The sequence below is a fragment of the Pocillopora verrucosa genome, chromosome 1 (assembly GCF_036669915.1).
Source record: "Pocillopora verrucosa isolate sample1 chromosome 1, ASM3666991v2, whole genome shotgun sequence".
Classification (NCBI taxonomy): Eukaryota; Metazoa; Cnidaria; class Anthozoa; order Scleractinia; family Pocilloporidae; genus Pocillopora; species Pocillopora verrucosa.
In genome coordinates, this window is record NC_089312.1 from 32,429,624 (window position 1) to 32,443,992 (window position 14,369).

At 37.2% G+C, this 14,369-nt stretch overlaps 3 protein-coding genes across 3 annotated transcripts; 2 read left to right on the forward strand and 1 right to left on the reverse strand.

Annotated features, from left to right (window-relative positions):
- The first annotated feature begins 36 nt into the window (after positions 1 to 36).
- LOC131772539 (dihydrofolate reductase) lies at positions 37 to 4,712 on the forward strand. Its single transcript, XM_059088465.2, has 6 exons — positions 37 to 193; positions 1,210 to 1,259; positions 1,413 to 1,518; positions 2,047 to 2,170; positions 3,369 to 3,481; positions 4,409 to 4,712. Exons 1-6 carry the CDS (start codon positions 105 to 107, stop codon positions 4,485 to 4,487), a joined length of 561 nt encoding a protein of 186 aa, XP_058944448.1. The 5' UTR covers positions 37 to 104; the 3' UTR covers positions 4,488 to 4,712.
- Positions 4,713 to 5,567: 855 nt separating this feature from the next.
- On the reverse strand, positions 5,568 to 9,308 carry LOC131772522 (peroxisomal membrane protein 11C). Its single transcript, XM_059088444.2, has 3 exons — positions 9,054 to 9,308; positions 6,658 to 6,881; positions 5,568 to 6,207 (listed from the first exon to the last, which is right to left on the reverse strand). The coding sequence occupies exons 1-3, from the start codon at positions 9,297 to 9,299 to the stop codon at positions 5,928 to 5,930; spliced, it is 750 nt and encodes a 249-aa protein (XP_058944427.1). The 5' UTR covers positions 9,300 to 9,308; the 3' UTR covers positions 5,568 to 5,927.
- Positions 9,309 to 10,438: 1,130 nt separating this feature from the next.
- On the forward strand, positions 10,439 to 13,917 carry LOC131772565 (HEPACAM family member 2). The gene is made up of 3 exons (XM_059088503.2): positions 10,439 to 10,573; positions 11,893 to 12,023; positions 13,264 to 13,917. The coding sequence occupies exons 1-3, from the start codon at positions 10,552 to 10,554 to the stop codon at positions 13,405 to 13,407; spliced, it is 297 nt and encodes a 98-aa protein (XP_058944486.1). The 5' UTR covers positions 10,439 to 10,551; the 3' UTR covers positions 13,408 to 13,917.
- The last annotated feature ends 452 nt before the right edge of the window (positions 13,918 to 14,369 follow it).

The window sequence follows — 14,369 nt, forward strand, 5'->3', positions numbered from 1 at the left end:
CTCTACTATGGCGGCCTATATAAATTATTTCATTTACCCTCGCGTCGCCTCATTTCGCGCCAAAATCATTTCACACCTTTAATGTTTTTGGACGGCTATCAAACATGACTACTCAGCGAAAGTTTTCTTGTGTAGTTGCTGTGGCGGAGGGTGGAGGAATTGGAAAAAATAACACGCTTCCCTGGCGTCTGAAGTAAGCTAGGTGACATTGTCTACCCTAGTTGCATCGTATAGGCATAATGTTTGCGAGTGCGTGTGCTGATCCATTGTTGGGAGTTCTGAAGTTTGCTTGCGTTGTAAAAAATAATCTTGAAAACTGAACCAATACCAGCTTTATAAAATTTCGAGACTTAGTTATTCTTACAGATCTCATCTGGAAAAGCTTCTCAAATCAGCATTTTTGTTGCGAATGTCACATCTCTGATCGCTTCACAATGTTCAAATTTCAGTTCCGTGCACAAGAATTCACGTCCCGAACATATTTTGTTTTGTTTTCTGTTTATATTTTCTCATGTTGATGTTTTTTAGGGTATGCTTAACTTTAACTTTTCTTATTTTTGTGGTGTACTCATGATACTTAAAGATCTGATTACCTTTCAATTTGAAAGGTGTAGTATTTCTGTGATCAGTGATTCCCCTAGGGGGGTCTAATTAGGTGGGGGAGATGTAGATACGAGGGCATTTCTAGGGCGTGGTCTAAATTTCACAGGTTGCTAATAAGCGTTATCCGAAAACATTGGTGGAAAAAAAGGTAACGAAAACATCTGTTCATGCAAAAGGGTCAGTTTTAATTGATCGCAAAGAACTTTCCCCAGGGTTTCAACTTTATTTTTGGCAAGAATGTAAAATGATTGGATTTATTTTGGTGTAAGGTAAATATGTAGGGCTCAGAATATCAACCTCCACCTTTACCTCCTGCTGAGATATGACTTCTTGGCTATAAACGAACTCTCTTTCTTTGAATGAATTTCTTTTTTTATTTCACTAATAAATAAAATTTCAAGTTAACATATTTATTTTAGTTCTCAAATGAAACATCACATGCCCAAATGAAACTTTGTATTCGATGACAGTCAGAGAATGTTGTTGGAATTTCTCTGTTCTAGTGCTGATTGGTTTAAACTCTCAGCAGACGACTCAGAGACAAGTACATTGATGAACAGAGATGTAGTACTAAACTGAGTGAACTTTATTTGAATTTGTTTTTAGAGCAGATTTGAAGTTTTTCTCCAAACTCACTTCTGGAGTGCCCACTGAAGGTAGGGTGAATTTGCATGCAAACCCTACAGGAGATTTTGATGAGTTCATCATGTCAGTTCCAGTTCCCTGAGTTACATTATATTGTGGCAGAGTGCAAAACCAATAATTGTATGATTGTCATTATTTGATTGCACAATTTTCTGCATTCACAGGGAAGCAAAATGCAGTTATCATGGGCCGCAAGACGTGGGAATCCATTCCAGCCAAATACAGACCCCTTCCCCACAGAATGAACATTTTGTTGAGTAAAAACTTGAGGTAAAGACTCTGTTTCATGTTCAATTTTAGTTTATTCAGAATCCAATGAAGCATGTCTTATCTTGGCACTGACAGTCTAGTGGTATTTTTTTAAAAAATCATAATTATCCAAGCAGTATTGTGACAGGATTTGGAGCTTTTTTTCAATCACCTTATTATTTTTTTATTGAAGTATGATCCCTCAACTTCCAATCAATTTCATTTGAGATTAGTAAAAGGGGGGAGGACTGGAAGACTGGGTCAGCTTATTCAGCATTTCATTCTAGTTGAAGCCAGCCTAATATTCAATTTTAAGTACATCATGACTAAACACACCACTCTATCCTATATTGCTGCCTCATAATCATTTTCCCAGTTTCTTGGTTGAGAGCAGTTTGTTTTTATCGATGGTTACAACATCATCTTGTGATCATCAATAGAGCTTTACTTTTACTCACAAGCCTTTGATCTGTTATATGGCATGTCCCAATAACTGAAAGACAAATTTATCAATAAATGAATACTTTTATTTTCATTGTCTACATATAGTGTAGCTCCTACAGGTGCCACCCTTTGTTCCAGCCTGCAGGGTGCCTTTGATCTGTTGTCAACTGCACAACACATAGACAAAGTGGAGAAAATCTTTGTGATTGGGGGAGCAGCAGTTTACAAGGTAAGTTTTGCCATTACATACTGGAGTGGTATTGGATCATAACCAATGATAGATTTCCACCTTGTTTCATGCCTCTCCTTATGCTACAAGTTATTGTAGAGCAATCATGTTCTTCTAATATTTGGTCAGTGAAATATTCTGGGCCTGGTTGTTAAAGCTGGGTTGAGATAACCCTAGGACAATGTGAAGTCTGATTTCAGATCTGAAAGCTTTGAAAGAAAATTCAGCATAATTCTTTTTGTCAACTTGACAATTTGATAATTGGATGCTCCATAAAGAATGGAGAAAGTAATCTTAAAAAGGCTTTTGAATAAAGGAATACAGAAACTTGGAATAAAATTTAATCTTGTGTAAGGCGGTTAGCATTACCGGTAATTGCCCTTTGCACAACTGGGTCCTGGAGTGGTAGAAATTGATCTACTAAACTACGGTAATCAATAGCCTGAAATCTGTATTATTATCACTTTGTTTGAAATTGTGGCATTTACTAACCAAAAATTCAGTGATTGTGAATATCAACTCCACTCTGCTGACTGTCAGCTGATTGTGAACTGACTGTTGGCCAACTACTGGTTGACTATCAGATAACGGGTTTCTTCAGGGAGTATTGCTTTAATAACAATTACTTTCAATCATTAGGGTCCAGATGGAAATTATATCAAATTGTGAAAATCTGGTAAATAATTTACAATTATTCACTGGAGACAAGTGAATGTTGTTGAATAATCCCTATGAAGTCAAAGAGTGTTCACTGGGCCTGAGGCAAATGATTGTTTTAGGATAATCACTCAAGTGCTTTTGAAATCTACTGTAAATAAATAAAGCATTACTCATATTTTGTTACAATTGTGGTGATTACTTGTATTAAGATAAGCAAGGATTTTTAACAGATTTAATTTAATCAGAAAAAGACTTTTGAAAAGCGTTTTGCAAAACTCCGAGTAGCATCTTTTGTGCCCCTTGAAACTGAATTTTCTACTATAGCATTCATCACTTCCCTGGAAAAATCGACGAAAATGTGAGGCAGCCATTTTGAAATTTAGCACTCCTGCTGTAATCACCTTGTGTGAGATGATTATAGCAGATACACAATCCTTCACCAATCAGAGCATGCACATCTCTATAATCACCAAAGCAATTATACCAACTGTACTATTATTGTTACTAATATTGTCATAATTACTCATTCATTCATTAGGAAGCACTCCAGCATCCTGCTGCTCACCGCTTGTACATAACCCATGTGTTGAAAGATTTTGACTGTGATGTACATTTCCCAGAATTTGACAAAACTGTATTTAGGGAAACAAGGTATGTAAAAAGGGCTTTTTCCTTTTTGGGGAAAAAAAACTCTTAGCTCAGTTCTTACAACAACTTGGTGAGACACATTGAATTGCAATTTTTTGTTTGACCCAAACATGTTAAGTTCAATTGTAAGGCTAGGTCAAATGTTGACATAATTCATTAAACCAAACAAACAAAAACAAACCTGTTATTCAACAGGATGTCATTTGTAATTTATGTAGTAACTTTAGCTCATAGAAAGATTAACATTTGTTCCACAGTTGATCCTCACACATTCTATCCCTCTGAAGCAGACAGATAGAACTTGTTGGTGGATCCAAATTGAGATGGAAAAACTCAACAGATTCAAATGCCGAAATTGACATGAACTTGATTCTCTTTGAATGTTTTGTTGCATGTGAAGTTCAACGTTTAAATTGGGCCTTGGTATAATTTTAGTGCGCAGGTGCTGTTTCATGTGAACTATTGGGTCCCTGCCAAGTTGATTAGTTTTCCTCTATTTTCCACTGTGAAATGTCATATCAACAGTTTCAAAAATGAAGTATTCAGTGAATGGTCTTTTCTCTGCTATGTTTGAAACATCTGACTTAGGCTGGATAACCAGCCTCTGTTCACAGGTAGACTACCCACAGGTTGGACAGGGAGGGCAAACCTCTTGAATACCATGTATAAAAGGAATGTGTGACAGATGCAAATAAATGACTGAAAAATAAACACCATTTCTTTGTCTAAAAAAGCTCAATAATTAAAAGTGAAGCAGAATGTTGGTGAACTTAAATGTAGTAATCTTTTGCCTCCGTGGGCCGTTTAAAGTGTCCTTTTACTGAATGGTTCCCAGCTGTTAGTATTCCAACATACAAACTAGCAGTAGAGAAAAATTTATAGTGGGCAATTGTTGACGGGTTTAATTATTCATTTTTGTGTTTTATTTAGTGATCCAGATGTGCCAAGTGGTGTTCATGAAGATAATGGAATCAAATATGAGTTTAAAGTATACCAGCGAGATATCTAATACTGTATACAAGCTACATCACAGTGTACATGAAGCTCACTTAAAGGAAGAATGTATCTCAAAGAAATTAAAATGTAGTGGCTTCAAGCCATGGAAAGCAGCCTTGTCAAGGCTGCCAATGAAGGCCTTAAGGCACTAATAAAATAAAAACCTCAGGCACTGAAGGATTTACTTTCTTCTTTTTCTTATTGGAAAGTACAAAGTAAGAAGTCAATTTTTAAAATTATGTGTTCTGCAGGTTTTAATAACTTTCTCCATAAGCAGCTGTTGATAGTGTTATAGGCAGCTGTGCTAAAAAATGGGGGGTGGGGTGAGACCTCTTAGGGGGGGTCTGGGGGACATACCAAGGACAGTAGTGAGAGGTCTTAATAGTGGCAGTAGAACCCCAGTAACTGGCTGTTAATAAGACTACTGGTGTTATGAAATTCATATGACCTGTGAACACTAGTTTATATGTGAACTTTTACTGAATGCCTGTTCATTTTCTGTCCCACTAGTGTGAGAGGAAGGTTGAGGTATAATAGTAAGGGCTGGATTAATACCAAGGGACATGGCACAGCCTGATTTACCCCAATTTCCCCTCACCCTACACTCTTGTTCCATGACAAGAGAGAAAAAAGATGTCCAGCAGTATAATTTTTCTAATACTCCTCCAGATACTCAATTGCTTAGTCTAGTACATGCCCTGACTAGGATGATAACAGAGCTAAATTTTCTGGTGTGATGCATAATAACAGGCTGGAAAGTTGTTTCAAGTTTTTAAAACCCTTTGACCCTGAAGAGTGACTAACATCTAATCTTTCCTTACATTATCATCCTTTAATCACAAAGTAAGGTCACAAGAATAAAGAAATCATCACCAACTGAGGAATCTCTTGATTGTTGGACAAACTCTCCTCCTCAACACCTTCAGAAATGTGTAGAGAACAGTATGGAGAATATACCTGCTCATATTCAGGTATAGGAGGTTAAGGGAACTGAATGGGTATTGTTTCCCAGGGCCTTGCAAGTAATTCTCACTAATTAACAAAAATATGTCTACCTCACTCAGCAAATAAAGGAAAAAATCTGACAAGATCCTGAAATGTGACGTGATTTTTATTTCTTGTATTTCTTTGCTTCTAGAGCTTTTTAAAATTAATTTAAAGGACATTATACAAGAATGTCTCCATATTTTTTCCTTTCCTTTGACTTATTCCCCCTGCTAATTACTAAATAGCATGGCAAGAGAGGGACAGAGAACTTCCTGATTCAATATTTAGTATTCAATTTTGGTTCTGAAATGACAAGCTATACTTGATTTATAATTATGCTTTCTTTTGACGTAAAAATGCATGAAGTAAGTATTTAAATACACAGTACATTGAGTGCTATTTCCATCAATAAACTACATGTATGTTGGATGTTGGTGACAAGAAAACAAAAATCAGTTCTGTAACATCAAATGCTTCCAAGAGCCTCGTCAGGTAATGCAGCAGCTGGTTTAAAGTACTTATACAGTTCAGCAAATGACGATACTGTCCCAAGAAGGCCAACAGTTCCAATCGACAGTTTGCCAGCCCATAGGAAACCAGCTGGAGCCCAATGGATGGCCATTCCTAAATCAGAAGTGAATCCTATCACTGAGATGATAAGTCTTCTTTGTAGATATTTTATCTGATTTTGCCTGGATGATGATGATGTTTGTGTATCTCCACTGCTGTCACTGACAAGCTGTGTCCTGAGTAGGAAAAATATGAAAAAGGTACTTTTAATATAGTATTTTTCCCAACATGAAAGATGTTAGTGTTTAACCCTTAACTCCTAGAGGTGATTAACATAACACTTCTCCCTACAATATCCATACATTCTTAAGCAATTGGGTAATGAGAATATTCAAACTTATCAGGTAGAAGCTACTATCTTGATCTAGCACCAAGTTCTCATAACTAATTTACAAGGCAATGTGTAGCAGCTACAGGGGAGAATTGACAATCATATCTTAAGAGTTAAAGGGTTAAAGTTCATTGCAGTTAGCAATAAGAAATGCTTAGGTGAAATTGGAGTGCTTTTTACATGTATTCAGATCACCTAGAAACAATTAATTCATCACAGAAATTTTCTGATTTTACAATTTATATTAGTTAACAGTACACATTTTTTTTAGGACATGACCAAACTGGATACTGACCTGCTCTTTTGCAGGTGCTGAAGCTTTCTGAGAAGCCACAAGTCTCTTATAATACATGCTATAAGTGATCCTATCCAAGTGTATAGAGACAAGTCCCATAGTTTCTCAGATTTACCAGCCAGCAGTTTCTTGTCCCTTGCCCAGGCAACATGCTCCAAAGGGTAAAATGTCAAACCACAGAATATGTCCACAAGATTTGTCCAGCGCACAACTTTGTCCCTTTCCTAGCAGAAAGAAAAACACCAAACTTCAAATAAAGTAGAGACATTACTTTTTTATTAGCAATAAATGCATAGCAACCATAATAATTCCTTAGACAATCCTAAGACAGACAAAGATCACTCCCCAAGGAAATACCGGAAAGCAGAACTCATCATTTTCTTTCATATCCCATTTGTCAACTGATTCATTTTTGGGGAGAAATGAATAAAAATTCCACATAAATTGCCTGACCTGCAACCCTTACATAACTTCCTAAATTAACATTCTCAATGTTGTTCAATGAAGAAATGTAAAATGGTTTCCGTGTTTACATAGCCTGATGTAAACATGCAGGAGGTTGGGAGAACACTAGATAAGCTGGAAACCACTCCGCTTCACGTCCTGGTTTCCTACACTTATCTCGTGTTCTCCCAACCTCCTGCATGTTTTCATCAGGCTATGTAAATACAGAAACCATTTTACATTTCTTTTATAAAATAACTAACGAAAGAGGAATAAAAACAGTGTTTAGATACGCTCATGTAAAATGGTTATATGGCCAATCAGAGCGCGCGTACTATTTGAATTATTTTATAATAAGAGATGATCAAGACTTTGTTTTGAAACTTGTAGATTCATTTTCTGGTCTTTGAATGAGGAAAACATTTGGTGGGCAAATGTGCACTTCCAGTCTTTGCTGACCTCAGGTTCCTTTTTGTAAACCGTACAGTCCAAGTCAAGGTTGTGAATTAACTATTTTAGAAAAATAAATGCATTTATCACTTTAATCCTTTAACTTCCAGAAGTGGTTTATATGTAACTTCTCCCTATAATATCCATACACAGTACATTATCCAGCAGACAGGTCATAAGAATAAACAAACTTATCAGAAAGAAGTTGTTATATTGTTGTAATTATCAGAAAGAAGTTTAATTTCTCAGTAAATGACTCAGTGGAACTTTTTGGCGTTACAATTGATAAAGATTTAAAGTTTAAGCAACATGTGTCCTCTATATGTAAAAAGGTAAACAATCAGTTTAGCATTATGACGAGGTTCAGCAAACTGATGTCTACTGAAACCATGCTACGTCTTTATAAGGCATTTATACTTCCTCACTTTTATTATTGTTCTATGGTGTTGCATTTCTCTAGTAAACAAGATTCTGTTAAATTGGATCTTTTAAACAAACGTATTCTTCAATTTGTTTTCAAGGATTTTAACTTTGAATTCAATAATTTACTTAAAAGGGCAGGAACTGTAAACCTTAAGGACAAGCGTTTACAAAACATGATTCTTACTATTTTTAAATGTCTTCATTTTCTAATTATCCAAGATATTAAAAAGATATGTTTTGTTTGTGCTCTAGTACCTATTTTTTAAGAGGAAATAATATACTCTGTTTGCCTAAACCACTGACCACTTCTTATGGTGTCAATTCCTTTAGTTACTTGGCAGCAATATCTTGGAATTCTCTTCCTGACCATCACCGCACTATTTCTGATTTGACTTCTTTTCGACAACTGTTATCTACTGGGTACAATAATTTACTTTAAAGGGCAGGAACTGCAAACCTTTCTACATTAAGATGATTTGCTAGTTAGTTGTCTAGGTAGTTAGTTATCCTATTTGTTATAGAATTAATCTTTTTATTATAATTATTTATTAATGTAGTTTGCTCAAAGACATTAGCACCTGAGTGCTACACTGTAAATTCAAGGGTAAATAAAGTTTATTGATTGATTGATTGATTGTTACTGTGATCTAACACCAAATTATTATAAATTATTTTCAAGGAAATCTGTAGCAGCTGGAGGGGAGAATTAACAATCAGATCTTGGGAGTTTAAAGTTTGAGGGCCTTCACAAAGTCCAAAACACAAAGCATAAATTTTAAATTAATTCAAGGCTCTACACTTGTACATGGATAACGACACATCATATGATTTCTTCCGCAACAAATCTTAACATATGTATGAAGTAATGAGTAATGAGCTTCCCATCAGAACAAACCTTCCCTACCCTAGACGCTACTCTAAAAAATGCTAGAAGCCATGATAATGATTCCCCGAATCGGAGTATTTAGGTTGTTGGGTTGTTTAAGTTGAAGAAATTTCTATGGTGAAAAATGTACTTCCTTATTCTTTTTTTAAGCCATCATTTATTTTTGGTTTCATGTTGTATTGTTATTTCCCACCTCTTTTCCAGTTCCATAATCGCGTGCGTAGGACAACATTGCAGCGTCATCAAACAAACGAAGGAAAGTCCGACATTCACTAATTGCTTCCGCCCAGATCCGAAATTTTCCTGCACTAGACTCGTAAGACAACTTCTGCAACCCTCCACTCGCCAAATAGCTGGCATACTGAAGGAGTCGCATTAGTTTCTCTCTGCCTCTATACGTTTCCAACACACGCGCTACCTCCGCCACCGATTCCGCCATATTGTTCGAATGAACTTTAACCAAAGACAAGTTTCTTCCAGGCGTTTCACTCGACAAGACCTGGAAACAAAGCTTGCACAGGTATCCCAAGCTTTCCCCTGTTTGCCCTTCACTCCTATCTGACCTGTCTTGCGGTAGTGGTGGGTGACTTTGAAAAAAAAAAATATTGAAAAAAAAAATTCTTTTTTTTTTTTTTTTTTTTTTTTTTAAGGAAGATTATTCAGTTTCAAATGAAAGGCTCGATACTTCTAGATTTTTCAATTGGTGCCTGTAATTGGCTACTAAACAAACACATTCGTATCAAAACTCACACAAACTCAACTGTGTCTTTATTTTTTGACCACTTAAACCTCTGAGCTGAAATTCGAAAATATAAAGTTACATAAGACTAAAATTTAATGGGTATGCCACCGCCGGGTCAGCGCCACGGGAGTGAAAGTTTTATGAGCATCATAGAGATTTATCTTAAATTAAAAAAAAAATCCTACAATTATTACTTGTTACGGTAGACAAACATCAAAGTGGAAATAATATAGGAAAAACGAAGGACGACTGTTAAGGAGGGAAAAGATGAACACGGATTACAAATTATTAAAAACGTGTTGAAAAACTAATCTTGTAAGAGGCGGCAGAGCAGCAAGGGCAGGGGAGGGCTGCAGCTCGTACAAGCGAAAATTGGGAGGGGAGGGGGGCGGCTAAGCCCTCTACTCTTTAGTATTAGCGAACGTCAAATAAGAACTAATTGAACGGTTTTGTTTGGTTGCAAACTCTTGTAATCTTTTAGAAGTGTTCAGTCGCCAAAAGTAGCAGAATTACATGTAACTGCAGCTAGTTTCTGTTCTTATAAATATATTTCTTTACATCACCAGTCTGAACTTTATGAAATTCACTTTCCAGGCATTTCAATTGTCCGTCTTAAATTAGTATCCTCTCATCTCAAGGGCCGTTTAAAACTGCGGTAGTAAAGATGCAAAAGGCTTGTTAGTGGGTGTTGCTCCTTGTCTCAGTCAGTTTATGATTCGATTTTAGAGTTGTATAAAGCCTTCATTTTTTTTAAAACCAATAAACTACCAGTCAAATTCCAAGTGCACATGCTACAATACCAGCAGTTTGTATTCTCCCAGAGCATGTTGGGTTTTCTGTGAGCCGAGCGTGACAATTCTTAATGCAGGGGTCAGTACTTCCATCTTCAAACATTATCAAACGAATAGCTTTATAATAATATCCAGGATTGATGCTTATCTGATTTAACATGCCCTCTGTTTTGAGTGAAGGTAAGTGATGAGCCTGCTATATCTTTTATTTTAACCTATCTGTTAACAAAATCCGCAAAGTCTATATTCTGGTAACTTACAAGCAACTTAGCTTACAGAAAATTCGTTGTAACATTGAGTAGTGAAACCTCTCAGTTTACCGTTCAATTTAACAACGAATCGACCAGTGTATAAACTTGCTTTAAACACTTGCCTGTTGGCATCTTTAGTACACTCTAGCGAATTATTTGATCAAGTTTTGTATTGACTTTTTTTACTCATTGGTTGCCAGTCTTTCACCATCACACCGATTGACTAGGCGGTAGGGAATTAAGAGCACGCTTCTTTAAAAGATACTACCGGCTATATTTTTGCATTTAAAAGACTTTTAAAAAAAGTAGCTCTACTCTTGTTAATTTATGCAGGATTTTTAAAGGTCTTAAAAACCATGTGCATAAATGTGAAGAAGTCATTTTCGCACCCGTCAATTAGCACTTTAAGACCTGTAATCTCATCAAACATACCTGTTGAAAATAATTATAAAACCTTTCAGAACTTTTTTTCGATTGAAAACGCAACCTGTATTCAATTTGGTGCCATTTCAATTGTTTAAGAAAGTCTGCTTAAAAGGAGCCATGAAATTTCACCACGAGAATGATCTTAGTTTTGATTGTATTTTCTGGCAGTGATAAATCAAACTGCTGATAACTTCACTGATTCAATAACCCACATGCACAGTACAGCAACTGTCAGTGGTTGGATTGCACCGGTTCGTGATACCAGTTAAACAAAGTTGAGATGAACAAACAGTAAGCTTGTGGTCTGCGTGATTGACTACAAGTCAAGAGGTCTAGGTTGAAGCGCTAATTGAGTCATAGGCTACGTTCTTTGGTTAGAAACTTTACTCACACCACCCGGTGGATACCAGCAGACTAAGGGGGGGGGAGAGTGGAAGTAAGCAAGCTACTATGAACAGGATATCAAGGAAGAGGATACTCTTAGTCGCTTTATGCCATGGAAACCAGTATAAGCTCCATCCACCACTTCTATACGCGACCCGACCCAAACCTCCATCGCTATTTTCATATGCCGCTACTATCGTACCGTGTACTATTTCGCTATGTTTTACTGACTGAAGGCCTGAAACAGGCTAAATGAGCCACTAGCGCTCCTATTGCTGTCCATTTGAAATTTATAAAACCAATTCTTTCTTTTCTGTAAGACCTATTAAACGGACTGCTTTTTAAGACTGGTGTGTGCCTTGACACCGAGGGGAGACGCCTTCAAATTCGCTGTCCCGACTAAACACCTTTTCTTACCATTTTTTATTTTACTCTTAGTTCCAATCATAGAAAAACACCCGGAATCCTGTACAGTTCAGTTGGGAAAAGACTGCAAGCTTTTCTGCCATGTTACTGGCAAGAATCTCAAGTATCGCTGGTACAGAAGATCTCGATGCCTGGAGGGGGAGGTTAGTAATACTTCGACCACTCCTAAGGTCATTCTAACAAGCATTGGTCACTATATTTAATCAGTCACACGGCCCATTCAAAAGGAAACAATACTACGCTTTTCATAAACTATCTGGGTAGCTCAGTTGTAAAGCGCCGGACTGCCGTGCGGGAGGTTCAGACCGGGCCTAAAATAATTGTGGAGAATGTGTTGCCTTTGCTAGGACATTGGCGAATGGTAAGCGTTCTAGTCTTCTCGGATAAGGACGGTAAACCATACCGTACAGGTTAACAGGGGTTGTTAAAGAATCTACGGACTTCTCGCAAAGATTTGGGAACTTAGCTACTGGTGTTGTGGTCTGGCCTCGTTTTTGTTTACACAGGCCCCCATTTAACCAGCTTTAAGCTGAACTGGGCCAGCCTTTCTAAATATCGCAATTACATACATGCACACTAACATCATTCAACACGGTGTTGGTGACTTGAAGGTTAGCGCAAATGAAAGTATATTTTTAACTCTTGGGTGACGAATGACGCAGAAGAATGTCCAAATTGTTGTTGAATGCTGATTAAAATGCAAAAATCGTTATCGAATCTGATTTGCGCGCAAATGACCGTTTTTTGTCGCTAATGAATGTAGCTTCTCGCAATTGTTCGTCTTTTTCACTTAAATGAATGCGTATTTTTTCGTAGAGAATAACAAAAGGTGTACAACGGTTATCAGACAACCACCCACACAAGCGAGTAAATCGCGGTGTTTGTTAAAGCAAAAAAAATGGTAAATCAGCAGGAAATCCGTAATTTGATAAACTTTGTGTACGAAAGTCTCGAGTTTTCCTTTTCCCAACTTTTTTTTCTTATGCAGATTTCAATGAACATTTCAATTTTTTCGCATATCTTGCGTGACAGCAGCTGTTTCTAAGTTTCCTATGAAATTTTGTTCGGGAAAGTGCCGCGCAGCCGGCCAAAATTGGATCCCCTTGCGCATGCGTTACGTTTGATTGCTGCGTTGGATATCCCTGTAAGGCTTGAGATAACTGACATATCTAGCGAATGACAGCCTTGAAAAATTTAAAGACTACATTTTTTAAAAATACTTAAAACTCTGACATAACCTAATGTAAAAGTCCTCTCAGAACTTTTGGATGTCCTAAAGTGAAATATAAGTAAATTTAGGTCATTATCAAATTTTTCTCTTTTATTCAAAAATGTAATAAGTCTATTCTGGCTAACAATTTATTCCACTGTTTTTATTACCAGACCTCTTCAGTACTCCATATAAGGAAAGCCGCCATGAATGACGCTGGGCAGTACTCATGCATCATATCGAATGACAAGGAATCTGTGATCACCTGGGCAACCGTTGACGTCATTTCCGTTATTTCATCCCCTAAAGTTAGATAGCAAATTAGGAAGCGAAGTTTTGTTTCGATTTTTCGTGCGAACTTGAAGATATAAATAGGAGCCTTTTTGTATACATTCGTCAATTACTTACTCTTCGCTAATCATTTGTCTCCAAGCATGCCAGGTCAGTTTAGAGTCAATTTGATAAATAAAGTGCATTTCTACTGAGTGTCGTGAAACCAGAGTAACCAGAACAGCCAATCGGAAGACAGGTATATATCACAAGGAGCCAATAACATCGCCAAGAAAAAAGTGCAGGAATACGCGAGTAAGCAAGTCGTGATTCACTTTAGCTTTAAGCCTGGTTGCGTTAAAGAATGGCGCGAGTTTTCTGAACCGATAACAAAGAGCTACAACTCAAGTAAAGGAATCCTGGAATACTTTCGACGCCCTATTTAAGTACGAACTTGACTCCATTTCATAGCATAGGGAAGCCCGGCTGTGGCACAGTGCAGCCAATTACTTTAATACTTAAGAGGAAACAAGTAAATAGAAAAGTGAAATAAACGAACAAACCAAGCAGAGTAACACTTGATAAAAGTTCTTCATGTCTAGCTCAACATGAAAAATGATTTTTCTTTTCCCTTGATTGTTTTTTTTAATATCTCTGAAAAGGCAAGAATTAAACTTTAGCTTTAACCAGGCCCTCATTATAAGCGCTGCAGGACCCGCGTTTCTAAGCCCGCGGTAAGACTTGAGACGAGTTGAGGAGAGGTTTACCGGGAGTCTGGCACTAACAGCGCTTGAACGCCGGCTCACGGTGCCCAAGGCCTCACACGAGGAACCTTAAGCAAACCACGATGGCGACAGCAGCGAGGATGAGGCAAAACAAAAGATCTAATGAACAGAACAACAGCTCAGTGCGTGCGTTTTAAGACTGTGTACATTTCTTCGCAGTCCTCTGCAAAATAACAACGTGAAATCATCAGAATTTTCGTGGTCTGAGAAAAGAAACCCCGACA

What these genes read in the sequence shown, in the direction of transcription:
- LOC131772539 (XM_059088465.2), top strand. Translation starts at nt 105, where the DNA reads ATGACTACTCAGCGAAAGTTTTCTTGTGTAGTTGCTGTGGCGGAGGGT. An exon ending in ACGCTTCCCTGGCGTCTGAA is followed by an intron (nt 194 to 1,209) that starts GTAAGCTAGGTG and finishes ATTTGTTTTTAG; the next exon opens with AGCAGATTTGAAGTTTTTCT. An exon ending in ACTGTATTTAGGGAAACAAG is followed by an intron (nt 3,482 to 4,408) that starts GTATGTAAAAAG and finishes TGTTTTATTTAG; the next exon opens with TGATCCAGATGTGCCAAGTG.
- LOC131772522 (XM_059088444.2), bottom strand. Translation starts at nt 9,299, where the DNA reads ATGGCGGAATCGGTGGCGGAGGTAGCGCGTGTGTTGGAAACGTATAGA. An exon ending in ATTATGGAACTGGAAAAGAG is followed by an intron (nt 6,882 to 9,053) that starts GTGGGAAATAAC and finishes TCTTTCTGCTAG; the next exon opens with GAAAGGGACAAAGTTGTGCG. An exon ending in CAGCACCTGCAAAAGAGCAG is followed by an intron (nt 6,208 to 6,657) that starts GTCAGTATCCAG and finishes TTTCCTACTCAG; the next exon opens with GACACAGCTTGTCAGTGACA.
- LOC131772565 (XM_059088503.2), top strand. Translation starts at nt 10,552, where the DNA reads ATGCCCTCTGTTTTGAGTGAAG. An exon ending in GCCCTCTGTTTTGAGTGAAG is followed by an intron (nt 10,574 to 11,892) that starts GTAAGTGATGAG and finishes TTTTACTCTTAG; the next exon opens with TTCCAATCATAGAAAAACAC. An exon ending in CTCGATGCCTGGAGGGGGAG is followed by an intron (nt 12,024 to 13,263) that starts GTTAGTAATACT and finishes TTTTATTACCAG; the next exon opens with ACCTCTTCAGTACTCCATAT.